At 43.2% G+C, this 27,683-nt stretch overlaps 1 protein-coding gene across 2 annotated transcripts; it reads left to right on the top strand.

The window, feature by feature from the left end:
* The first annotated feature begins 122 nt into the window (after positions 1–122).
* On the top strand, positions 123–25,851 carry MTCH2 (mitochondrial carrier 2). Of its 2 annotated transcripts, XM_053560747.1 has the most exons (13): positions 123–402; positions 3,215–3,299; positions 3,446–3,552; positions 13,013–13,039; positions 13,238–13,300; positions 16,337–16,394; positions 16,806–16,857; positions 17,295–17,354; positions 19,476–19,569; positions 21,028–21,075; positions 21,608–21,675; positions 23,817–23,892; positions 25,645–25,851. In XM_053560747.1, the coding sequence occupies exons 1-13, from the start codon at positions 316–318 to the stop codon at positions 25,729–25,731; spliced, it is 912 nt and encodes a 303-aa protein (XP_053416722.1). In that variant the 5' UTR covers positions 123–315; the 3' UTR covers positions 25,732–25,851. The 2 variants fall into 2 exon arrangements, with proteins under 2 accessions (XP_053416722.1, XP_053416723.1); XM_053560748.1 differs by lacking the exon at positions 13,013–13,039 and having other exon boundaries at positions 151–402.
* Positions 25,852–27,683: the final 1,832 nt, after the last annotated feature.

A 27,683-nucleotide genomic window follows, 5' to 3' on the forward strand; every position in this document is an offset into this window, starting at 1 on the left:
CATTCTTCCGGCTCCAAGCACTTCCGGCCTGCGCATGCGCAAGAAAAACTTGCGGTGGGCGTGGCTCAGTACAATTCGCAAGCGCCCCCGGCCCATAAGCCCCGCCCAGACCCCTGCGTCCGCTCGCGAGCGCCTGCCGTTTCTCGGGGCGGGGTGGTGGGCGGGGACGGGGCGGGGCGGCGCGCACCAGTGCGTGGGTGTGCGCGCGCCGCGGGCGGGCCAGTGAAGCCGGCGGCCCTGGCACGTGATCTGGGACCCGCCTGCTAGGTCGCTTGGTGTGTCTGTCTGTCTGTCGGTCTGTCCGCGGGTGCCATCATGGCGGACGCGGCCAGTCAGGTGCTCCTGGGCTCCGGTCTCACCATCTTGTCCCAGCCGCTCATGTACGTGAAAGTGCTCATCCAGGTACGAGTCGTCGCTGTTCCCTTCCTTCCCCTTCCGGCACCCTGTTCGGTGGCTTCTGCCCGCGGCGCCTGAAGATCGGCTCCAGCCTTGCGGGCCCTTAAGTCTCCCGAGATGCTCCTCCTTCCCTGCTACTGTTTCCCTTCTCCGGGGACAACTTTCACCGTCCCGTGGCCCCTCGTGGCCTCCCCGAGGTCTCGCCTGCCCGTCCAGCGTTGAAGGCCCTCTCCTCCCGTACCCAACTGCCACCCTACCCTTCCCTTGTGGCACCTCTGAACTTTGTTTTTTCTTCCCGAAGGTTGATCCTGGCGGATCGCCGCCTAATCCTCCCCTCTCGCTCCCTCTGAAAGTAGCATTCGCCACTCCTCGCCCCAGCTTCAAAAAAATAATAATCTCAAACACAAGACATGAAATTCAGTTGAAGGCAAATTTGAAATTAGAGAGGAGCCAGCATTTTATTTTTTATTTCCTTTCTCTTCTTTGCTACTGTTACTGCTGTTCTTCTGTTCTGAGATTTGAGCACCAGATAAACACAAGGAGCCCATCCAGAAGTGATAATGAAGTGGCGGCTCAAGGCAAATTTGGGAGCACTTTCCAGCGGCAGCCCATGTGGGTTATGACAATGAAAATCACATTTGTCTGAGCTGGAAATCAGTTAAGCTGGAAGAGTTTTAGTCAGCTTAAACAGAGGTGTTAGTTTCTACTCTACTGTAAAATAATTCTTAGATGGTATAATAATTTTATATTCACAGCCAGGTAGGCCAGATTATAGATTTAGGTAGCATTTTCAGTTGCTTTTCTAAATTTCTCTGTATTGGGGAGGTCATTCAGTTTTTAAAAAATCTATATTGAGTGTTGACGTACTGAGGGTTGCGTTGTGCCAGGGAATACAGCAGTTTTTAGAACCCCCAATGCTCACTGTCTAACCTATAAGAAGTACGCAGTATGTTGGGAATGGCCACATTTCTTATTCTTGAGTTGTTGCTAATCCAAATTATTTGTTGCTGAGTTGACCCACATGGATTCAGATTCCTTACGTAAAAGGCTGTTGTACTAGGTAAGATAAATTATATGAACTTAGAACAGAGGCTTCCTTTGAAATGTGCCATGACATCTAAAACAAAAATGGCACATTTAGGGCTAGATAGCATCTGAGATAACAGTATTTTGCAGTACATTTAGTATAACCCTAACCCACTACTCAATATTTCTCTAGGTGACCGAGTTTTCTACTGACATTGAGAGCTCTGGCCTCAAAAACTCAAGTATCCTTAATTCTGATTTCACAACATCTATGTGTATCTCGGGTTTTGGTGAAATTCCGAAATACTTTGTTTGAAAGATAGTTGCATGGTAGCACTTTCAGGGAGCTCAGGCAGGAGTTATTTAATAGGACAAATTAAGAATCACAGTAATAGAGTGGAAACTATGTCCTATAGAGTTTATTCTCTCAAATATTTTTTTATCATTATCTGAACAAAGTATATAACAAAGGTAGTAATCATCAACTTTATAAAATGCCCTTCATTACATTAATAACATTTTGTTAATTTAACATGAACTTCTTGTTATTCCTTTTTTTTGCAGTTTTGGGTTTGAACCTGTCACCTCCGGCATATGGGGCTGGCACCCTACTCCTTTGAGCCACAGCCACCACCCAACTTCTTATTATTTCTTAAGTGACTTATCCAGCTATATCTGCATTTGCCTTTTGAGTGTTTTGCCTAGCTAGCCATCTATGCAGTTGATGCTGCTTAACATCAGTCTTCTCATTTTGTTCAAATGTAAAGAATATTCAAGGTTTTCTTTAGAAAATATTTTTGAGGCTTTTTAGAACTATAGGTTTCCTAACACAAAAGTTCCCTTATGCTGTTTTCAGTTTGGTACACATACTGTCTCTGCCTTATGGTTGGAGTTTATTGAACCCAGTGTTATCAGTTTACAGAACAAAAAGCTGACAAAGAGGATACTTCATTGCCTTGGAAAACTAAACTGCATTTGTACTTACATTAAAAATTATAACCATAATTTTTTATTTATTTATTTATTTTTATTGTTGGAGATTCATTGAGGGTACAATAAGCCAGGTTACACTGATTGCATTTGTTAGGTAAAGTCCCTCTTGCAATCACGTCTTGCCCCCATAATTTTTTATTTTTTATTTATTTTTTTGAGACAGAGTCTCCCTATGTTGCTCTCATAGAGTGCTGTAGTGTCACAGCTCACAGCAACCTCTAACTTTTGGACTTAAGTGATTCTCGTGCCTCAGCTTCCCAAGTAGCTGGGACTACAGGTGCTAGCCACAATGCCTGGCTATTGTTTTTTTGTTGTAGCAGTTGTCATTGTTGTTTAGCAGGCCTGGGCCATGTTCGAACCCCCCTGCCTCTGTGAATGTGGCTGGCACCCTAACCACTGAGCTATGGGCATCTAACCTGTAACTGTAATTTTGTTTTGTTTTGTTTTTTGTTTTTTTTTTTTTTTTTGTAGAGACAGAGTCTCACTGTACCGCCCTCGGGTAGAGTGCCATGGCATCACACGGCTCACAGCAACCTCTAACTCTTGGGCTTACGCGATTCTCTTGACTCAGCCTCCCGAGCAGCTGGGACTACAGGTGCCCGCCACAACGCCCGGCTATTTTTTTGTTGCAGTTTGGCCGGGGCTGGGTCCGAACCCGCCACCCTCGGCATATGGGGCCGGCTCCCTACTCACTGAGCCACAGGTGCTGCCCTGTAATTTTGTTTTTTATTCAAAACCATGCAAACAAGGCATTTTTGGAAATATTGCTTAATATTGATAAATTCTCTTTTGCTTAAAGGTGGGATATGAGCCTCTTCCTCCTACAATAGGACGAAATATTTTTGGGCGGCAAGTGTGTCAGCTTCCTGGTCTCTTTTGTTATGGTAAGTATCTTTGGTTTATTTGGGATTAGATAACATTGAGGATTGTGATAGGAGGTTTTACTGAAAGAGAATATATAGAAGGCGTGTTTCTTTTGAAATTTCTGTGTTTATTTCTTGGAACTTAAATATCCAACTTGTGTTCTTAGCTCAGCATATTGCCAGCATCGATGGAAAGCGTGGTTTGTTCACAGGCTTAACTCCACGACTGTGTTCAGGAGTCCTTGGGACTGTGGTCCATGGTAAAGTGTTACAGGTAAGACGAAAATCAATTCATCTTCCTATAGATTTTGCTTACTTTTTTTTTTTTTTGGTAGAGACAGAGTCTCACTGTACTGCCCTCGGATAGACTGCCGTGGCGTCACACGGCTCACAGCAACCTCTAACTCTTGGGCATAATGTGATTCTCTTGCCTCAGCCTCCTGAGCAGCTGGGACTACAGGCGCCCGCCACAACGCCCGGCTATTTTTTTTGTTGTTGTTGTTGTTGCAGTTTGGCCGGGGCTGGGTTTGAACCCACCATCCTCGGCATATAGGGCCAGCGCCCTACTCACTGAGCCACAGGCGCTGCCCCCCTTACTTTTTTTTTTTTAAGGCAGTTTTACTTTGTCCCCCTCGGTAGAGCACTGTGGCGTTACACCTCACAGCAACTGCCAACTCCTGGGCTTAAGCGATTCTCTTGCCTCAGCCTCCCGAGCAGCTGGGACTACAGGCGCCCGCCACAAAGCCCGGCTATTTTTTGTTGCACTTTGGCCAGGGCTGAGTTCAAACCTGCCACCTTTGGTATAGGGGGCCGGTGTCCTACCCACTGAGCCACAGGCGCCGCCGATTTTGCTTACCTTCTATATACAGTTTATTTTATTGATCAAGAGCACTTTTGAAGATATTTATAACCCTGGCTTTTTTATCCTCTGAAAAACATTTTCTTGAAATACCTATTTCTTTCTGTGAAGCAAAAGGAATGAATTTGTACAGAGGGGAGTAAATGATTTGATCTATATGACTTTCCTCAGAACCTGTTATTCTGAGAAATTAAATACATTTACTTATTTGATCACCTATATGTCTGAGTTTATTTCTTTTAAGGAAAAAAGGAATCTAGCAAAATCATACATCTTTTTTCTGAAGTAATTTTACCCTTACTTCTAGGGTTACTCTAGTATAATGTTTTCTTTCTTTTATTTTTTTCTTTTTTTGAGACAGAGCCTCAAGCTGTTCCCCTGAGTAGAGCATTATAGCTCACAGCAACCTCCAACTCCTGGGCTCAAGGGATTCTCCTGCCTCCACCTCCCAAGTAGCTGGGACTATAGGGCCCGCCACAACACCCGGCTATTTTTTTGGTTGCAGCCATCATTGTTGTTTGGCGGGCCCGGGCTGGATTCGAACCCACCAGCTCAGGTGTATGTGGCTGGCGCCTTAGCTGCTTGAGCCTCAGGCACCAAGCCATTTAATGTTTTCTATTAAAAACTTACTTTAGATTGGGCGGCGCCTATGGCTCAGACTGTAAGGCGCCGGCCCCATATACCGAGGGTGGCGGGTTCAAACCAGGCCCCGGCCAAACTACAACCAAAAAATAGCTGGGCGTTGTGGCGGGCGCCTGTAGTCCCAGCTACTCGGGAGGCTGAGGCAAGAGAATCGCTTAAGCCCAGGAGTTGGAGGTTGCTGTGAGCTGTGTGAGGCCACGGCACTCTACCGAGGGCCATAAAGTGAGACTCTGTCTCTACAAAAAAAAAAAAACTTACTTTAGATTGCAAGAGGGACTTTACCTAACAATTGCAATCAGTGTAACCTGGCTTATTGTACCCTCAATGAATCCCCAACAATAAAAAAAAAAAAAAAAACTTACTTTAGGGCGGTGCCTGTGGCTCAGTGGGTAGGGCGCCGGCCCCATGTACCAAAGGTGACGGGTTCGAACCCGGCCCCGGCCAGCTAAAACAGCAGTGGCAACTGCAACAAAAATAGCTGGGCTTTGTGATGGGTGCCTGTAGTCCCAGCTTCTAGGAGGCTGAGGTGAGAGAATCGCCCTAGCCCAAGAGCTGGAGGTTGCTGTGAGCTGTGATGCCACAGCACTCTACTGAGGGCGACAAGGTGAGACTCTTTCCTCCTCCCTCCCAAAAAAAAAAATAGGCTCAGCGCCTGTGGCTCAAGTGGCTAAGGTGTCAGCCACATACACATGAGCTGGTGGGTTTGAGTACAGCCCCGGCCCACCAAACCGCTGCAAGCAAAAAATAGCCGGGCATTGTGACAAAGGCCTATAGTCCCAGCTACCTGGGAGGCGAGGAGCCCAGGAGTTGGAGGTTGCTGTGAGCTGTGATGCTACAGTACTCTACCCAGGGCTACAGCTAAAAACTTACTTTAAGGCCAGGAGCAATGGCCTGTGCCTGTAATCCTAGCAGGGAGAGGCCAATTGTTTGAGTTTAGGAGTTCAAGACCAGCTTGAGCAAGAGCAAGACCTTGTCTCTACTAAAAAGAAAAAAACTAGCTGGGAGTTGTGGGTGCCTATAGTCCCAGCTACTAAGGAGGCTGAAGCAAGAGAATTGCTGAGCCCAAGAGTTAGAGGTTGCTGTGAGCTATGGTGCTGTGGCACTCTACCAAGGGTGACAGAGTGAAACTCCATCTCAAAAAAAAAAAGTTAACATCTGTCTAGCCTTGGTGGTGGATGCATCAGTAAATTAAATTATTTTCTCTTTCTGTATGCTTGAGGTGTTGCATAAAATGTTTTTTAAAAGCATCAAAGTTACATTTGTTTCTTTTTTAGTGATCCTTTTATTTTGTCTGCTTTATTTATTTATTTATTTTTTTGAGACAGAGTCTAACTTTATTGCCCTCAGTGGAATGCTGTGGTGTCACAGCTCACAGCAACCTCAAACTCTGGGGCTTAAGCGATTCTCTTGCCTCAGCCTCCCAAGTAGCTGGGACTACAGGCGCCCACCACAACGCCCGGCTATTTTTTGGTTGTAGTTATTGTTATTTAGCAAACCAAGATGTGTTTGAGCCCGCCAGCTCCGGTGTATGTGGCTAGTGCTGTAGCTGCTGAGCCATAGGCGCGAAGCCTTTTGCTGGCTTTCTTACTTTTTATTTTTTTTAATATTTTATTTTTTGGAGACCGAGTCTCACTGTGTTGCCCTTAGTAAAGTGCTGTGATGTTACAGCTCACAGCAACCTTCAGCTCTTGGGCTTAGGCAGTTCTCTTGCCTCAGCCTCCACAGTAGCTGAGACAACTATAGTTGTCGTTGTTTGGCGGGCCCAGGTTGGATTGAACCCTCTAGCTCAGGTGTATGTGGCTGACACCCTAGCCGCTTGAGCTATAGGTGCTGAACCTATTTTTTTTTTTTTTAATTGCAGTTTGGCTGGGGCCAGGTTTGAACCTGCCACCCTCGGTATATGGTGCCAGCTCCCTACTCACTGAGCCACAGGTGCCACCCACCAGCTTTTTTCTTATTAGTAATGCTTAACCTTGTAATATAATTTTGATTGTACTGGTTTCTAAGTTGCACCAATTATATAGATCAAACTGAATTAACCTTTAAGGCAGTCTTACTATTTAGAAAGTGCTTTACCAAACAGAATTTCTCTGTGTTATATTTTAAAAGGTGTTGTGAATAAGAATTTTGTACCAGAAAAAGAAAAGAAGAAATAACATGAATGTGGTTGAGAGTAAACTAAGGGGTTTTCTAGTTGGTAATTCTATCTCCTGCTGGCACCAAGAGTTTGTTATCCTTTACACTATAACTCTCAAAATATTGGAGTGTATACTAACCAAATGTAAATAATATTTTCACTCTGTACAATATATCAGATGTGTTAAATTCTAAGTGTTTACTAACTGCTCATTTAAATGGTACTTCATGGGTGGCGCCTGTGGCTCAAGGAGTAGGGCGCCGGTCCCATATGCCAGAGGTGGTGGGTTCAAACCCAGCCCCGGCCAAAAAAAAAAAAAAAAAACCCCACAAAAATAAATAAATAAATAAAAATAAATAAATGGTACTTCATAACAATCCTCCATATACTTTTTTAAGCATTTAAGGTAGCCCCAGTTCTAATGTTTTAAACACCTAACATCTGATGAGCAAATAATGACTTTTTAAAAATCTTCTGCTCTAGCTTGGCACCCATAGCTCAGTGAGTAAGGCACCAGCCACATACAACGAGGCCGGTGGGTTTGAGCCCGGCCCCGGCCTGCTAAACGACAACTGTAATAACAACAACAAAATAGCCAGGCATTGTGGCTGGGCACCTGTAGTCCCAGCTACTTGAGAGCTACTTGAGAGGCTGAGGCAAGAGAATTGCTTAAGCCCAAGGGTTTGAGGTTGCTGTGAGCTGTGATGCCATGGCACTCGACCTAGGATGATATAGTGAGACTCTGTCTCAGAAAAACAAAGAAAACTTCTGCTCTATTCTAGCAAAAATCATGATTTTGTTGAACAATTTCATGACCTAATTGGATTGGACTTTTTTTTTTTTTTTTTTTTTTGAGACAGAGTCTCACTTGTTGCCCTTGGTAGAATGCCGTGGCATCACAGGTCATAGCAGTCTCAAACTCTTGGCTTCAAGTGATCCTCTTGCCTCAGCCTCCCAAGTAGCTTGGACTATAGGCACCTGCCATAACGCCTGGCTACTTTTAGAGACAAGGTCTCACTCTGGCTCAGGCTGGTCTCAAACTTGTGAGCTCAGGCAGTCCACCCACCTCGGCTTCCCAAGTGCTGGGATTACAGGCGTGAGCCACTGCAGCCAGTGTTTAGATTTTATTTTTATTTTATCTTATTTTATTTATTTATTTTTTGAGACAGAGTCTCACTTTGTCACGCTTGGTAGAGTACCGTGGCATCACAGCCACAGCAGCCTCAAACTGTTGGGCTCAAGTGATCCTCTTGCCTCAGCCTCCCAAGTAGCTGGGACTATAGGTGCCTGCCATAAATCCTGGCTATTTTTTTTTTTAATTTTTTATTTATTTATTTATTTATTTTTGCAGTTTTTGGCCGGGGCTAAGTTTGAACCCACCACCTCTGGCATATGGGGCCAGTGCCCTATCCCTTTGAGCCACAGGCACCGCCCCTGGCTATTTTTAGAGATAAGGTCTTACTCTGGCTTAGGCTGGTATGGAACCCATGAGCACAAGTGATCCACCTGCCTTGGCCTCCCAGAGTGCTAGGATTATAGGCATGAGGCACTGCACCCGGCCTTGGATTAGATTTTAAATTCTCTTAGATTTTTTTTTTTTGAGAGAGAATCTCACTATGTTACCCTTGGTAGAGTGCTTTGGTGTCACAGCTCACAGCAAACTCAAACTCTTGGGCTTAAGCAATTCTCTTGCCTCAGCCTCCCAAGTAGCTGGGACTATAGGCATCTACCACAATGCCCAGCTATTTTTTTGTTGCAGTTTTTTTGGGTTTTTTTTTTTGTTGTTGTTGTTGCAGTTATTTTGGCTGGGGCTCCGGTGTATGGGGCCGGCGCCTTACTCCTTGAGCTATAGGCGCCACCCTTGTTGCAGTTGTTTTAGCTGGCCCCGGCCGGGTTCAAACCCACCACCCTTGGTGTATGTGGCTGGCACCATTAACCACTGTGCTAAGGACACTGAGCCTCTCTTCAGTCTTTATTGATTTGAATTGAAGAGGTTTTGCAGCCAACTCCCACATGGAAACTGTGTTTCCTTTCAGTCTTTTTTTTTTTTTTTTTTGAGACAGAGTCTCTCTTTGTTGCCCTAAGCTAGAGTGCTCTCCTGTGCTTAAGGATTCCTCCTGCCCAGTACCTTCAGTACAGATACCCACCATAGCACCCAGCTGTTTGTTTGTTTGTTTGTTTTGAGACAGGGTGTCACTTTGTCGCCCTGGGTGGAGTGCCATGGGATCATAATAGCTCACAGCAACCTGAGACTCCTGGGTTTACACAATCCTCTCGCCTCACCCTCCCAAGTACCTGGGACTATAGGCATGCACCATTATACCCGGCTAGTTATTTTTCTATTTTTTTAGTGGAGATGGGGATCTCACTCTTGCTCAGCGTGGTCTCAGACTCCTGAGATCAAACAGTTGCACCCACCTCGGCCTTCCATAGTGCTAAGATTATAGGCATGAGCCAGCATGCCAGGCCATTTTATTGTTCTTAATACTTATTGTTGTCAACCCTGTGTATGGAATTTAGAAACTCCATTTCAGGTGGTCTGTTGGTCATATGATAAAGTGTTCGTGGGCCCATGTAGTTGAATTGATAACTTTTGTTTTCCAGCCATCCTCTTCTCTGGGTTCAGTGAAAGTATTACTGTTACCTTAGTGAGATTTGCATACAGAAACACAGTTGTCATCTTGTCAAAGAGGTTTATGTATAGATTTATAGCAAAAGTCAAATTATTGAGACTAGCTTCCTTATGAAATGAAAAAGTGAGATAGTCTTGAGGTAACCAGGTACCCTGAATATATATCAAATATAGCCCAGTGAAATATAATAGTGTTGTTACTGTACTAGGTGTTGAAATCTGCCTATAAAGTAAAGAAGAAAGATGGTTTCAGGGCTAAGAAAATTTTAACCTTTACAAGAAAGAGTTCTGTATATCTGAGCAAGAATTAAATTGAGCCTCAGCACCTGTAGTTCAGTGGTTATGGTACTGGCCACATACACCCGGGCTGGCGGGTTCGAATCCAACCCGGGCCTGCTGAACAACAATGACAACTACAACAACAACAACAACAAAAATAACCGGGCATTGTGGCAGGCGCCTATAGTCCCAGCTACTCAGGAGGCTGAGACAAGAGAATCGCTTAAACCTAAGAGTTTGAGGTTGCTGTGAGCTGTGATGCCACCGCACTCTACCAAGGGCATCATAGTGAAACTGTCTCAAAAAAATAAAAAAGAATTAAATTGAAATACTATGTTCAGAATAATGTATAAGAGACAGGAAAATAGTTTTATCAATGGAGTAAAAAAAAAGTATAGAAATGAGAGATTTCTTTTTTTTTTCTTTTTGAGACAAAGTCTCACTATGTTACCCTCAATAGGGTGCTGTGCTGTCACAGCTCACAGCAACCTCACACTTTTGGGCTTAAGCTATCTTCTTGCCTCAGCCTTCCAAGTAGCTGGGACTACAAGTGCCTGCCACAGTGCCCAGCTATTTTTTCGTATTGTAGTTGTCATTGTTTAGCAGACCCGGGCCAGCCTCAAACCCACCAGCCCCAGTGTATGTGGCTAGAGTGCCAGAACCACTGAGCTGTGGGTGCCAAGCCAGAACCTGGCTATTTTTAGAGACGAGATCTCCTTCTTGCTCAGGCTAGTCTCCAACTCTTGAGCTCAGAAGATCCACCTGCCTCAGCCTCCCAAAGTGTAGGTGGGACTACAGGCATGAGCCACCTCGCCCAGCCCTACAAATGAGAAAATTTTTAAAGAGGTTGGAAATTCGCAGAATGAATTCTAGCCAAGGACCTAGAATTTGGCCAGAAGACATTAATTTGTTTAATCTTCTTTGTCACCCCTAGAAGAGTACTGTGACCATCATAGCTCACAGCAACTTCAGACTCATAGGGCTCAAGTAATTCTGTTGCCTCAGTCTCCCTGAGTAGCTGGGACTACAGGCGCCTGCCACAGTGCCTGGCTATTTTTATTTGTTTTTCTTTATTTATTTGAGACAGAGTTTCACTCCGCAGCCCTTGGTAGAGTACCATGGTGTCACAGCTCACAGCAACCTCAAATTCTTGGGCTTAAGCAATTCTTTTACCTCAGCTTCCCAGATTGCTGGGATTACAGGCATTTGCCACAACACCAGCTAGTTTTTTGTTGTAGTTGTCATTGTTGTTTTTGTAGGCCCTGGCCTGGTTCGAGCCCGCCAGCACCCATGTATATGGCCGGTACCCTACCCACAGAGCTACTGGTGCCGAGCCTGCCTGGATATTTTTAGAGGCAGGTCTCACTCTTGCTGAGGCTAGTCTCAAACCTCTGAGGTCAGACAACGCACCTCCCTCTGCCTCAGTCTCCCAGAGTGCTAGGATTACAGGTGCGAACCACCACACTCAGCCTAGTTTACTTAATCCTTTTTTTTTTTTTTGGTAGAGACAGAGTCTCACTGTACCGCCCTCAGGTAGAGTGCCCTGACATCACACAGCTCACAGCAACCTCTAACTCTTGGGCTTAAGCGATTCTCTTGCCTCAAGTCTCCCGAGCAGCTGGGACTACAGGCGCCCGCCACAACGCCCGGTTAGTTTTTTTTTTGTTGCAGTTTGGCCGGGGCTGGGCCTGAACCTGCCACCCTCGGCATATGGGGCTGGTGCCCTACTCACTGAGCCACAGGCGCCATCCTACTTAATCTTTGATAATTTAATTTTGTAACAGATAAGGCAAGGTTTCACTAAGTTTTCTCAGGCTGGTCTTGCTCTGCACTTAAGTAGTCCTCTTGCCTCAACCTCCCAAGTAGCTGGGACTACAAGCACAAGTCTCCACACCTGGCACTTTGCTGAATTTTGACATTTGTTCTCTAGTCTGTGGGGGGGGGGTTTTGTTTTTTTTTTTTCTCATTTTACAAAAGAAAGTGTTTTGTTTTGTTTGAGACAGAGTCTCAAGCTGTTGCCCTGGGTAGAATGCCGTGGCATCACAGCTCACAGCAACCTCCAACTCCTGGGCTTACGCAATTCTCTTGCCTCAGCTTCCCAAGTAGCTGGGACTACAGGCGCCTGCCACAACGCCTGGCTATTTCTTGGTTGTACTTGTCATTATTGTTTGGCAGGGTGGGGCTGGATTCAAACCCACCAGCCCTGGTATATGTGGCTGGTGCCTTAGCTGCTTGAGCTATTGGTGCCAAGCTGAAAGTGTCTTTTAAATTTGGTATGGCTAGAAAATAATAAAACTGATCCTTATGCAGTAAGGAGCGCAATTGTCTGATTTTATTACTTTCACCTAGTCCACATTCTGTTTCAAAATATCCCACACATAATATATCCTCTTCCAGTATGGTCTGGGCTCTGGCAATGTTCGTGGTCTCTTTTCAAGGAGAGAAAAACTCTTCTCCCTTACTCGTTTTAGAAATAGATACAAAAGGAAAAGTGAGGCATTTTCAGTTGTTTTGGCATGACATCAGTTCTCTTTTGTTTTATGCAGTAAAAAAAAAGAGTCTTGCCCTAATTTGGTATTGGTCCTGTTTTTTACATGGGAAGAGTAGGAATCTTAGACTACAGTTTTACTGTTTTTTCATTAAAATGTGTTAAGTACATAATGTTTTTGGATTTTTGTTTGTTTGTTTTATTTATTTGTCACCCTGGGTGGAGTGCCATGATATCTTAGCTCACAGCCACCTCAAATTTTTGGACTCAAGTGATCCTCTTACCTAAGTTTTCCAAGTAGGTGGGACTACAGGCGCCTGCCATACCACCTGGATAATTTTTCTATTTTTAGTGGAGATGAGTTCTAACTTTTACTCAGTCTGGTCTTGAACTTCTGAGCTCAAGCAGTCCACCTGCCTTGGCCTCCCATGTTTTCTTTTTTAAAATAGGAGTTTTCATGAGGATTTGCATGTTCCTCCAGCTGACCAATATATTAAACTTAGTAACAGGGTCATCTTGGAGACACTTACTTCCAATCGATTAATTAGAAGGTAACTGGAGATTTGCAGCAAAAACTAAAAATTGAAAAATCTAAAGCTATTTTCATTTTACTCTCTGCCAATAGAGTTTTCATTTTATGTCTTGTCTCGCATGACATTGTAATAGCTATAATCATCCTTTTTCTTTTCTTCTGTAGCATTACCAGGAGTATGACAAGGGCGAGGTATGTTGGAACTGATTTCTAACCATGAACGCCTTTCCCTGGCAAGTTATTATTGCTGTTTGGGCCTCTTTAGGAGCAAAGTCAAGCAGTCAGTTTCCCTTTCATCTCAGTGAGTGTTGGCATGTGGGGTGGCCACCAGTTTGGACAATTCTATTTAAATCCATCAAGATTTCTGTCTTCTTTGATTTTGTTTTCCAGGAGTTGGGACCTGGAAATGAACAGAAAGAAGTCTCATCTTGCTTTGACCGGGTTATCAAGGAGGTAAGAGACAAATCATGTCCTGCGCTATTCACCTCGATCAAACTGCCATGCAGCAACTGTGGATCCAGGATTATCAGGCCTGTTATGTTCAGTGTCTTCCTAAATGAAATTGAGCCTTCTCTTTATCGGGCTTAACTATATGTATAACATTAAAAAAGAGAGAGAAGAGTAGATGGATGTTCTAATGTTCAGAACGGATGGATTTCAGGGAAACTCATTTTTCCCATTGATTTCCATCTTTAAAATTGAAAAGGTTTTGGGCTGTGCCTGTGGCTCAAGGAGTAGGGTGCCGGTCCCATATGCTGGAGGTGGCAGGTTCAAGCCCAGCCCTGGCCAAAAATCACAAAAAAAAAAAGATAAAATTGAAAAGGTTTCTACTGAAAATCTTTGAATAATATTGAATACCTTAGGCATGGAAGTATTAAATTGCTATTGGGCCCTTTGTGTGTTGGATATTATCTGTCCAGAAGTGCTTTTATGACGTTATTCTAAATGTTCCTCATCGCCCGTTTCCCTCCCCATCTTCTGCCATTGGCATGTCTTCTGTGCCTTGCTTTCAGAGCTGCTCTTTTTTTACTTAGTCTTCACCTTGTCTAATTGTCATCAGTGAAGACATAATTTTCCAAGAAATGGGGCGGCGCCTGTGGCTCAGTGGATAGGGCACCGTCCCCATATACCGAGGGTGTGGGTTCAAACCCAGCCCCAGCCAAATTGCAATAAAAAGTAGGTGGGCGTTGTGGCAGGCGCCTGTAGTCCCAGCTACTTGTGAGGCTGAGGCAAGAAAATATCCTAAGCCCAGAAGCTGGAGGTTTCTGTGAGCTGTGACACTACAGCACTCTACTGAGGGAGATAAAGTGAGACTCTGTCTCTAAAAAAAAAAAAAAAATTTCCGGGCAGTGCCTGTGGCTCAAAGGGGTAGGGCACCAGCCCCATATGCCAGAGGTAGCAGGTTCAAGCCCAGCCCTGGCCAGAAACTGCAAAAAATAAAAAAATTAAAAAAAAAAAAAAGGAAAAAAATTTTCCAAGAAATGGTACTCTCTAAAATATAACATTCCAAAACATTACTAGGCGTGAGATAAATTTTCTCTGTTTTCTGTACATTTTCATAAAGTAAGTTTGTATAAAAGTAGGGATATGGCTGGATGCAGTGGCACATGCCTGTAGTCCCAACTATTCAGGAGGCTGAGGCTGGAGGATCACTGAGTCCAGAGAATTGCTGAGTTCAGAATTCTGGGCTATAGTGCACTATGCCGATTGGGTGTCCACACTAAGTTCAGCATCAATAGGGTAACCTCCTGGGAATGGGTTGGGGGGGTGCCAGCTCAGAAACAGAGCCGGTCAAAACTCCTGTGCTGATATCAGAAGTGAGATTGTGCCTGTGAATAACCATTGCGCTCCAGCCTGAATAGCATGGCAAGACCCTGTCTATAAAAATAAATAAATAAAAGCAGGGATATATGTATTGATATGTGTTTAGGCTTTTTTTTTGTTTGTTTGGTTTGGTTTTGCCAGAGTTTCACTCTTGCCAGGCTAGAGTACAGTGGAATAAGCCTATCTCACAGAAACCTCAACTCCTGCACTCAAGTGATCCTCTTGCCTCAGCCTCCTGAGTAGCTGGGCTATAGGCACCTACCACTACACCCGGCTAATTTGTCTTTTTAGTAGAGACAGGTCTCACTTTTGTTCTGGCTGGTCTTTTTTTTTTTGTGGTTTTTGGCCAGGGCTGGGTTTGAACCCGCCACCTCCGGCATATGGGACCAGCGCCCTACTCCTTGAGCCACAGGCGCCGCCCTGGCTGGTCTTGAACTCCTGAGTTCAAGGATCTTCCCACCTCGGCCTCCCAGAGTGCTACAATGACAGGTGAAGCCACTGCACCTGGCCTGCATTTAGCATTTATTTATTTATTTATTTATTTATTTATTTATTTATTTATTTTTGAGACAGAGTCTCAAGCTATCGCCCTGGGTAGAGCACTATGGCGTCATAGCTCACAGCAACCTCCAACTCTTGGGCTCAACTGATCCTCTTGTCTCAGTTTCTCTATTTTTTTTAGTGGAGACGGGGGGTCTCACTCTTGCTCAGGCTGGTCTCAAACTCGTGAGCTCAGGCAATCCACCCACCTCAGCCTCCCAGAATGCTGGGATTACAGGCGTGAGCCACCGTGCCCTGCCCAAGCTTTTAGCATTTTCTTAACTTTAGTTAGCCCATCCATCCTGTCCCATTGGATCTTCTCAAAACTGTGGTTGGAAGAAGGTTGCAGGGTATTTTCATTAAGTGACTGAAGATAATATTTAAATGCAAAAGCAAATGACAGTCCTTGCAATCCCAGGCCTTATCTTCCAGGATTGTAATCATTTTTTCTTTATTACTTCATTATAGAGTGCTAGACTAGCATGATAAATTGGGATAAACTCAGTAGCTTTATAATACTGCACAGTCATGGAGCTGTGTTTGCAAAACAAAGTTGTTCTCTTCTTCCCGAAATGTTGGTGCGATTTAAATGGAGCCTGATGTTTGTCTAGCAGAGATAGTTTTTCTTCAAAATCACTCGCAATAAGAGAGCAACTTTATAATCTCAATACAAACATCATAGTCAACCTGGTGATTGTTAGTTACCCTCCTTGTTTCCTTGCATTTTTCCTCTTATCTATAAAATTGAGAAAATAACAGAAGTATTTGCAGAGAAATTTCGGGAACTATAATGGAACATTGAAATCCGTGAGTGCTGGGCGGCGCCTGTGGCTCAAGGAGTAGGGTGCTGGCCCCATATACCGGAGGTGGTGGGTTGGTGGGTTCTAATCCGACCCTGGCCAAAAACTAAGAAAGAAAGAAAGAAATCCATGAGTAAAAGGGATGATAAAATGATAGTGTGTATTTTATCAGATCCCATTCTAGCTACTCTTCCTGACTCCAGGATGGGTGTGCTGTATTGCACACTTTTTTTATCCTGTAACACAATATCCACCCACATTCCTTCTCACAGGAGTTTGAGTGTCATTTATTTAGATTTCAGAAATGTGTGTTGATTGTTTCTAGACTACTCGAGAGATGATTGCTCGGTCTGCTGCTACCCTCATCACACATCCCTTCCACGGTATGTTTTCAGTTGACAACTGAAATCTGATTTCCTGTCTTTCTTTTATGATTTGATCTCTCCTGCCAATTACTTAGGTTGAATGGGAGTTGACTAAAGTGCCTTGCCTACGTGACTTTTGTTGGCTTGCTTGTTTTGTTTTGGCTTTTATCAAATCTATTTGATAAAAGTTTAATCTGTTAGACAGATTTGATAAAATCTTTTTTGATCAGGGCTGTTTAACTACCATGCCTGGCTAAATTTTATTTTGTTTTTTGTAGATACAGGGCCTTGTTCTTGCCCAGGCTGGTCTCTGTCTCCTGGGCTTATGCAGTCCTCCCACCTCAGCCTCCCAAAGTACTGGGATTACAGGCATAAGCCACTGCACCGGGCCTCAATATAGTTCTAAAATTTTTTTTCTCTGTTCCACAGTAATCACTCTGAGGTCTATGGTACAATTCATTGGCAGAGAATCCAAGTACTGGTAAGTATTTTCGTTTTCAAGTGCTTGAACAGTTCTGTGGCAGGCAAAGTATTGGAGTAATACTACTTCATATTTTTATGATAACCTCAGAGTTTATAGAATTTAAATAAAAATGTGTATCTCTTTTATCATTTAATCTGCACAAGAACCAGTAATATTGGAGAAGACAGGCCCAGGCAGGTTTAGGAACCTACCCAGGATCTCAGAGAACTTTGCAGAGCCACTGAACCCAGACGCATCCTGACTCCATATTTCTTCAGCCTTCACTTTATCTCCGAATTTAATTTACCCTTGTCTTTGCTGAGAGAGAGGGTGCTAGACGAGTGTAAGGGAAGGGGGTTATAATTTGACCTTGTCCAAAGTGGTAATTGAAATTATTTTGTTCATAGCTTCAAAATAATCTTAATGTGTTTTACCTTTCCTTCTCATATACCTAGTGGACTTTGTGACTCCATAGTAACCATCTATCGGGAAGAGGGCATCCTGGGATTTTTTGCGTGAGTAAATGTTGACTTGTGTGTTAGGGATTTTTGTATGAGTGTTTAATTCCTAAAGAAAATATATTCCTTGTGTTTGTTTCATGTTAAGCTCTATTTAGGCCTCTTCTGTCTTAAATTCTCTAGCAAAGATCCCAAACCTTTGCTTCTAGATATTTAAAACATTTAAAATGAGAAATTTCTTTTGTTGTTTTTGTTTTTTGGTTATTTTTTTTTTTTTGAGATAACAGCCCCACCATGTTGCCCTCAGTAGAGTGCTATGGCATCACAGCTCACAGCAACCTCAAACGCTTGGGCTTAAGTGATTCTCTTGCCTCAGCCTCGCAAGTAGCTGGAACTACAGGCACCCACTACAACGCCCAGCTATTTTTTTGCTGCAGTTGTCATTGTTGCCTTAGCTGGCCCACCAGGTTTAAACCCACCAGGCTCAGTGTGTGTGGCTGGCGCCCTACCCATTGAGCTACAGATGCCACCCACAGGCTGCTCTTGAACCTGTGAGCTCAAGCTGTCCACCCACCTCGGCCTCCCAGAATGCTAGGAATGAGCCACTGCGCCTGGCCTAGAATTTTTTTTTTTAACATGTACATTAATTCCAAGTTTTTACCCTTGTAGTAAGCTCCCAATTATGTACAGTAAAAAAAGGAAGAAAATTAATTTTTTTAAAAACAGGAAAATAATTTTTTTTTTTTTTTTTTTTGAGACAGAGTCTCACTTTGTCACCCTCAGTGGAGTGCCGTGGCGTCACAACTTACAGCAACCTCAAACTCTTGGGCTTAAGCGATTCTCTTGCCTCAGCCTCCCAAGTAGCTGGGACTGTAGGCATCCACCACAATGCCCGGCTATTTTTTGGTTATAGTTGTCATTTGGCTGGCTGGGGCTGGATTCGAACCCTCCAGCTGTGGTGTATGTAGCTGGCGCCCTAGCCACTGAGCTACAAGCACCGAGCCAGAAAATATTTTTTTTTTAAAAGAGACAGAAAGTCTTACTTTCTTACTGCAGGCTGGAGTAATAGTGGCATGATCATAGCTGACTATAGCCTCGAATTCCTGGGCTCAATCTATCATCGTGCTTCAGCCTCCTACCTAGTCCTAGTTCTTCACCTACTTCCTGCCTACTAGTTAAGTAGCTAGGATCGTAGGTGTGCACCACAATGCCTGGAGTTTTTTTGTAGATGTGGAGTCTCTATGTTGCCCAAGCTGGACTCCAACTCTTGGCCTGGAGCAATCCTATTGCCTCTTTCTTCCAAAGTGCTGGGATTATAGGTGTGAGCTGCAACATCCAGCCGGGAAAATCATCTTAACATGTATTTTTTTTTAATTTTCAGAATGTTTCCACAAACATGATTTTGAGTATCGTAAGTACTCTGGGAGAGCCAGGCACACTGGTGCATGCCCAGTAGTCCAGTTACTCAGGAAGCCGATGCAGGAGGATTGCTTGAGCCCAGGAGTTTGAGGTTATAGTGTGCTATGATCACACATGTGAATAGTCACTACATTCCAGACTGCACATATGCATTTTTAGAGACTGTCTCTCTTAAAAAATAAATAAATACTCTGGGAGACAGGCTGGATAGCTATTACCTGTCTCTAAAATTTTAGAGATTAAAAACCGGTGGTGCTTAGGTGGGGTAATGTTCTTCCCACTATGCCATGTCGCCTCCCCTAGTCACTCACATGCTAGAACCATGTCTTTGGTGCTTCTCTTCTGTACCTGTGCTCGGACCACTCTTACTTTGTAGTTTTTCTCATCTTTTGCCCTGCCAAATGTCAATATTGGATAGTTGAAGAAACCCCTGTAGTTAATTCCCTTCTCCAAGGTGCCTCATAAACATTTTGCCTCGTTGCTTATAGTTATTAATAGTGAAATGAGGTGTTAGCCATAGTTCAAAGGGGTATAGCTGCCCTGCATTTTAGGTGACAGAAGTCGTTAGAAATCATCCTTGACTGTGGCTGTGTTAACTAGAATGAATTAGGGCATGAGGGCTAGATTCTGGCGTTTGAGATCTCTTTCTCTTCCCTAAAATGTTTTGCAATCTCTTAATTCCTTGAGAAGTATTTATATTGAGTAGATTATCTTTTTACTGATCACATTTTTTATTATTTTTATTGTTTCTTCACGTAGGGGTCTTGTTCCTCGCCTCCTAGGTGACATCATTTCTTTGTGGCTCTGTAATTCACTGGCCTACCTCGTCAATACCTATGCACTGGACAGTGGGGTAGGTTGTGACCTTGGTGAGGTGTGCTGATGTTGGCTTTTTGTATTCACTTGGCTGCTAGGTTAGCATTTAAGTAAAGTGACAGTTTGCCAGACTGAGCATTATATAGCTAAAACTTACTAGTCAAATTTTCAAAGGCTAGTATAGGTGGAATGACCTGTACTGTAGATAGATGGACCCAGAAAGTCCTTGAGGTATAGATAGAGTGTTTTAGCCCTGAGATTTAGCCCTGTGATAGTTTAGGGCTTTAAGGAGATCACTTTTTTTTTTTTTTGTAGAGACGGAGTCTCACTTTATGGCCCTCGATAGAGTGCCATGGCCTCACACAGCTCACAGCAACCTCCAACTCCTGGGCTTAAGCGATTCTCTTGCCTCAGCCTCCCGAGTATCTGGGACTACAGGCGCCCGCCACAATGCCCGGCTATTTTTTGGTTGTAGTTTGGCCGGGGCCGGGTTTGAACCCGCCACCCTCGGTATATGGGGCCAGCGCCTTACCGACTGAGCCACAGGCGCCGCCCAGGAGATCACTTCTTTATTGACAACTAGTCTTGGAGGACATGATGAAGCAGAGACAGCTTTGTGGTATAGCTGAGGCTTTTCTTTTAATATAGAGTGTTAAGGAGACTCCTATATTGGGCTTTCTAGAAACCTCAGACTGAGAGGTTTTGAGAATAAGCCTTATCTAGAAGTTATCTGTCATATCTTAGCAGTTGTGGGGACTCTTTATAGATAGCTCCATGACATGATGAAAAACTGAGTATGTGACTAGTGAATCTCAGTCTTTTTTATTTTTTTATTTTCTGTTGCCCCAGGCTAGAATAGTGTAGTGGCATCAGCCTAGCTCACAGCACCTCAAACTCCTGGGCTCAAGTGAGCTTCCTGCCTCAGGCTCTGAAGTAGCTGGGACTACAGGCGCCCACCACAACAGCTGGTTAATTTTTCTATTTTTAATAGAAACAGGGTTTTACTTTTGCTCAGGCTGATCTTGAACTCCTGAGCGCAAGCAGTCCTTCCAATTCGGCCTCCCTAGAATGCTGGGACTACAGGCGTGAGTCCTGCACCCAGTCTCAATCTTCTTGAGTATAGAGATCTTCTCCAAAGCATCTGGTACAAAGCTAACTGTATGCAGAGTTAGTGACTTGTCCCTTGGATGTAGTGTAAATGTAATTTTCTAAGGATTATATTTCTATGACTTGGGAAAAAGTTTACCAATCTTTTGTTTTTGAGATCCTGAGGCTATTACATTTGTTCCTCATGTTAGATTAGCCTAATACGAATCTGTTAATGTCAAATCAGGCTGATCATTTTGATCACTGCCCTTTTTTTTTCATAATCAGTATTTGTTATGATTTTATCCTCAACGTTAATTTTCAAGCTGTTAAAGAAACTGATGATTTAGAGATAGAATATATTGATAGAGTTGTGGGCAGTTAACTTAAGGCTCTTTTCCTGTTTTAGGTTTCCACCATGAATGAAATGAAGAGTTATTCCCAAGCTGTCACAGGAGTGAGTTTGTTTTTGTTTTTGTTTTTTTTAATTATTTTAATCTCCTGGGAATAGTGATGTTTTGTTTTTCTTTTAAATGTGGCCTGTGTCATCACTGCTTTAAGATAACCAGATATCTCACTGGGAAATTTCCCTCAAATATGTTAATATTTGTCAAAAGTAAGAATGATTCAGAGGTCCTACCTCACAGCAACAGTAGTAACAGCCTGTGTGGTTTGGTGCTGGTCAGCTTTTAAAGAGGTGTACTTTTTCTCCTAAATAATGTAGTTCAGTTTGATTTGAATGAAGACTCAGTTACAATGTTAAGAGAAGTCTTCTGACCTTTTGTTACAATCTTGATGTAGTGGTATGTTAAGAGGAAGAAGTATTTCCAGGCTCAAAAATGCACAACTTAGTCTTAGTACCGAGAAAGTCAGACCAGTGTTGGAGTGTTTGATAACAATGGCACCAGGCCTTTAAGGGAGAGGAAAGGGGAGAATGAAGGGGAGAAGGAATGACCTAATAACACAGCTATCTTTTTGCCGTTTTACAGTTTTTTGCCAGTATGTTGACCTATCCCTTTGTGCTTGTCTCTAATCTTATGGCTGTAAACAACTGTGGGTAAGTACTTTTATTTCTTTTTTTGTTTATTTGTTTGTGAGACAGTCTCACTATGTCGCCCTGGGTAGAGTGCTGTGGCATCACAGCTCACGGCAACCTGCAGCTCTTGGGCTTACACAATTCTCTTGCCTCAGCCTTCCAAGTAGCTGGGACCACAGGCACCCGCCACAACACCCAGCTACCGTGTTTCCCCGAAAATAAAACATCCTCTGAAAATAAGACCTACTTACAGGTTTCCTTCTGGGTGAAATATAAGGCCCCCCCCCCAGGCTCTGTTTCAGAATGAAAATTAATTTACCATAAACTGGTTGCTAGGGCTGCCCCGACTGGTATCTAGCAACCAGTGATGTTACACGGAGTCCTGACGTCACTGCTGTTGGAGGCTGAGCGGAGGTTGGAGTGAGCCGTGAGCACGGGGCAGGAGAGAGGAGGAGACTTTGCAGATGCGTGTAGAAGAACAGGAGGATCAGAGCAGACGGGTTGCGGTGAACAATAAATGTGTACCGTATTCTTCTTCATGGAAAAATAAGACATCCCCTGAAAATAAGACCTAGCGCATCTTTGGGAGCAAAAATTAATATAAGACACTGTCTTATTTTTGGGGAAACAGGGTATTCTTTGTTGCAATTTGTCCAGGGCCGGGTTTGAACCTGCCACCCTCGTTATATGGGGCCAGCGCTCACAGCCATAGGTGCTCCCAGGTCACCACTGTTTATATCCGTTGTCACATTTAGGTTCTTTGTAAATACCAATTAGTTTTCAAATCCCCTTTTCCTACTCTTTTTTTTTTTTTTGTAGAGACAGAGTCTCACTTTATGGCCCTCGGTAGAGTGCCGTGGCCTCACACAGCTCACAGCAACCTCAAACTCCTGGGCTTAAGCAATTCTCTTGCCTCAGCCTCCCGAGTAGCTGGGACTACAGGCGCCCGCCACAACACCCAGCTATTTTTTGGTTGCAGTTCAGCCTGGGCCGGGTTTGAACCCGCCACCCTCGGTATATGGGGCCAGCGCCTTACCGACTGAGCCACAGGCGCCATCCACCCTTTTCCTACTCTTTAATCATGTGTTTGCTGTGTTCTAGAGTTTCGTCTGTTTATAAATGAAAAACTGAAATGTTTTAGAAAATAAGATTTAACTTTCTCTTTATTCAGTGAAACCTAAATATAGTGAAGGAAATCCATTTTAGATATTTGATCTTTCCCTTGCTCCCATATAATTTGTTTCATTAAAACTAATATTGCCGGCCAGGCACAGTGGCTCACACCTGTAATCCCAGCACTTGGGGGGCCTGAGGTGGGTAGATTGCCTAAGCTCACTGGTTCAAAACCAGCCTGAACTAGAGCAACACCTCATCTCTAAAAAATAGCCAAGCATTTTGGTAGGTCCCTGTAGTCCCAGCTACTTGGGAGGCTGAGGCAAGAGAATTGCTTGAGCCCCAGAATTAGAGGTTGCTGTGAGCTGTGACACTATGGCACTCTACCAAAGGCTACAAAGTGAGACTCTGTCTCAAAAAAAAAAAAAACTAATACTCCCTGGGAGGCCAAGGCAGGTGGATTGCTTGAGCTCACAAGTTGGAGAGACCAACCTGAGCAAAAAAAGCAAGACCCCATCTCTACTAAAAATAGAAAAAAACTGAGGCAAGAGGATTGCTTGAGCCCAAGAGTTAGAGGTTGCTGTGAGCTATGATGATGCTGTGTCACTCTACCCAAGGCAATAGCTGGAGACTCTGTCTCAAAAAAGAAAAACTAACCAGGCATCCGCCTGTAATCCCAGTTACTCAGGAGGCTGACACATGAGGATCATTTGAGCCCTAGAGTTGAGGTCACTGTGAGCTATGACGCCTTGGCACTCTACCAAATGAGAGAGTGAGACTCTGTCTCAAAAAAAAGGAAAAAAAAAACCTAATACTGCCTCTGGGGGAAGCTTTCTACATGGAAAACTATTTTGATAGGGGGCAGCGCCTGTGGCTCAACAGATAGGGCGCCGGCCCCATGTGCCAGAGGTGGTGGGTTCAAACCCAGCTTGGGCCAAAAGCTGCAAAAAAAAAAAAAAGAAAAGAAAACTATTTTGATGAAGGTTTATCAAACTCTTGAGGGAATGTCTTATAAAGATTAACACGAATAGCTAATCTTTTTGTTTCAGGCTTGCTGGTGGATCTCCTCCTTACTCCCCAATATATACTTCTTGGCTAGATTGCTGGTGCATGCTACAAAAGGAGGTATTTCTCTCTCTCTCTTGTCAATTTGGTTTTGGTCTTAGTTTTTGGTTATTTTTTTAAATGTCTCTGGAATCCTACGTTAACTCTTGTTAAATGTAATGCTTAGAAAAATCATTGGCAAAGGTAATGAAGAAGTGGGAATCCCTCAGTGTGATGGTCTAGAAGCCATGTGAGTGACCACATTCGAGTTACAAATAGGGTCCAGGGATAATTACCCTGGTTATTAAAATCATACATAGGCTTGGTTTCAGACTCTTTCTTTTTTTTTTCCAAACTTTCTTTTTTTTAAATTCAGAATTTCCTTGTATATTCAAGTGTTTCTCCATAGTATAGATGAGGAAATTGAAAATTGAGAAATTACTTATTTATGACAAATTATTTGTCACAGTGGTATTAACAGTGCTGGTCTCATACTTGTAGAGTCTTATGAGTAGATGATGTTGTCCATACTGCAATTTGTGCTTTGTTACTACTGTGATGTGCATAACCTGCAGCCAGAAAGTCTTGCTCAATCTAAGCACAGGTTTAAAAGAAAATAAAATAATGCCCAGGAGCAATAGCATGCACCTGTAGTCCCAAGGAGAAGGATCACTTGAGCCCAAGAGTTTGAGGCAACATAGTGAGACTCATATCATTAAAATGACCATCAGTTCAAAGCTGTTTTTGAGTGGGCACCACTTTTTAAAGGATTGCATATGACAGTGTATAAAGAAGCTCTTTGTGTTATGTTATAGCACTAGTGATAAATATGAAAAAGGCCTTTGTTCACAGAGCTCAGTGAACCCCAGTCTGAACTCTGAATGACAAGGTTTAAATGTCACTTGTGGCCACTTTTGTGCAGTATGCATGTCCAGCAGGCCCCTCTGCAAATCCAGACAAGAACACTTGAGTGATTTAATTTCAGTTGAAGCCTGCCATGCACATTCAGAGTTTCAATCTGAATTTTACACTCTTGATTGGACAACTTCCTAGTGTGATCCCTGTTCAAAAGGAAAGATAGCCTTTCTTCCTCTACTTTCTTTCCTGTTAATAGGAAGAAAGCAGATAAAAACTGAATTAGGGTGTTAAACATACATATGGAATAGTTGATCCTGTAGGTGGTTGAGACAATAGCAAATCTTGATTGGGCATTTACTATTTACCAGACATGATACTAAGAGATTTCCATGTATCAGCTCATGTAATTCTTAAAATAACTGAATAAGAACAGGCACTGTAATCCCATTTTACATAAAAAGAAACTGAGACTTAGAGCAGTTTAGTGCCAGTTATGTAACCCAAGGCCACACAGCCTATACTGGGGAGAGTTGAGACTTACACCTCAGAATGTGTTCAGTTATTACTTTAATTGTAAGATTTTATGAGTACTCCTTAGAAACCTGAAGATTTCATTAAAAAATAAATAAAAGCTAGCACTTAGTGAGTGTTAAGCACTATTCTAAGTGCTTCACACATATTGAGTCATCTGCTAACCCAGCCAGAAAGTAGCAAAGCCAGTATCTAAACTGGACAGTCTGAGTAAGTAAGAAATTCTGGCCTTACCAATAAAGAGAAGTTGTAGTTATCTGGTTCTGCAGTAGTCGACCTGTCAGAGGTTACAGATCCCTACCCCCTAGTGATCATCCCACTTTTGCCCTGTTCCTTTAGTATGTGTCCCAAAAACATGTCCAGTTGGATCTCTCTGCTGATTTGGGTTGGCCAACCTCATCTTCATGCTAGACTTTATTTGTGTGTGTGTTTTTTTTTTTCCAGGGAAATATGAGCCGAGGAAATAGCTTGTTTTTCCGGAAGGTCCCCTTTGGGAAGACTTATTGTTGTGACCTGAGAATGTTAATTTGAAGATGTGGGGCAGGGACAGTGACATTACTATAGTCCCAGACGCACAGAATTATGGGAGAGAATGTTGATTTCTATACAGTGTGGCACGCTTTTTTAATAATCATTTAATCTTGGGAAAATGGAGGTGTTTGGTGTCTGCCTTTTTTGTTCTTTTTCCTACCACAACATAATTTTACCACTGATATGTCCTCTTTAGTTATTCCGAAATGGGACTCTTTTCCTCCACATTCTCATTTCACTTAAATAGAAGGTTGTATTTTCCTAAAGGTAGAGGCAGGTTGTCGTGTGATTTGGGTCTCAGTTTAAGGCTTCGTAAAATAAGAGTAGAATCCCAAGAAGAAAGAAATAATTTTATAAAACTTGAAATTAATAAGGCAAACTATATGGGAGTTTATGAATGACCTTTCCTTGGATAGATCCTAGAAATTCAACAGCATCCACCACAATCTGCCTCCCATTACATGCTTCTAAGCACATTTGGTTAATGTCTCTCATACTTCAACAAAAGGACAATTCATTGCCATGTTACCCTAGAAAATCTCTATGGGAGGCGTCCACACCTTCAGTCTATTACTGCAGAATGGTAAAGTATCAGCAACAGTGAAGAAAAAGGATGATAAGAGAGAATAAGCAAGATTTGGAAAGGAAATATATAATGACTTTTTTTCCCCAGAAGTTCTTGTTACCACTTTAAATACAAAAAGCAAATGCTGCAGCAATAGCCCCTTTCTTGAAGAGCTAAGTCTTCACCAAGTTACATCATTATATGGTTCTAATTGTATATAATCTTTTGTTCTTCAGTTTTTCATTTTGTTACCTTTTTATTATTGTTGCAGAAGGTGAGTAGATTGTTTTGTAATTCCTGATGACAGCCTTAAGTATATTCTTAATCCCACATCTGGTAATGTGGGCTGAAGTCCAGGGTGGGGGGGGTCTTAGGATACTGACCACCTCGTATGTCGTGCTCTCTGTTCGGCGTATTAACACGTTTATAGGAGGGGGAAAATCACTTCAGGAGGAAATAAAATTCAAATCAAGCATAAAGGTCCTATTTGCTCAGGCCCTTTAAAAGCAGGTTAAAATGCTCTAAAATGAGAAAGCCTATGGTTTCACTTATTTAAATAACCCACTGAGATGCTGCCAAATGAGTAAGCACTTAATTTGCTGCTTCTGAGACTTCTCTGTCAAAGCTGCAGCACCCATAATAGATCAGAATGAGCATGCAGGGTTCTCTTCCCTTGCCCAGGGTTTAGGAATACAACCTGAAGCTCATAGCTAGCTTAGCTTGAAATGTCTTTTATGTCTCTTGTCTCAAAAAGTAATGTAAATTTTATATACTATTCTATATTATCTGCATTTGTTTTACTATAAAAATGTTTTGCATCGCCTACCTTTTTCTCCCCAAAAATCTTCAAGTAAAGATGATCTAGGAAAACATGGCATGTTTATCCTGTGGCTTCTCTGCACATACACGTGTGCGTGCCTGTTCCTAGTTGAGAAGCATGTCTGACTGTGACAACCAGTCTACCACCAGAGGGTGCCAAGACTTCGGATTTCCCAGTGCAAGTTGGACTGCTGAGAAATTTCACCGAGGCCTGGGATTGCTCAAAGTACTAGTCCAGCCATTTCAGTCTTGCTTCATCCAAACTGTAGGCCAAGTAGGGGTCGTATATCTATGGTCCTCCGTAACATTTTTTTTTTTTTTTGTAGAGACAGAGTCTCACTGTACCGCCCTCTGGTAGAGTGCCATGACTTCACACGGCTCACAGCAACCTCTAACTCTTGGGCTTTCACGATTCTCTTGCCTCAGCCTCCCAAGCAGCTGGGACTACAGGCGCCCACTACAACACCTGGCTATTTTTGTTGTTGTTGCATTTTGGCCGGGGCTGACCTCAGCATATGGGGCCGGCGCCCTACTCACTGAGCCATAGGCACCGCCTGGTCCTTCATAA

This window comes from Nycticebus coucang, chromosome 14 (assembly GCF_027406575.1).
Source record: "Nycticebus coucang isolate mNycCou1 chromosome 14, mNycCou1.pri, whole genome shotgun sequence".
NCBI classification, from domain to species: Eukaryota; Metazoa; Chordata; class Mammalia; order Primates; family Lorisidae; genus Nycticebus; species Nycticebus coucang.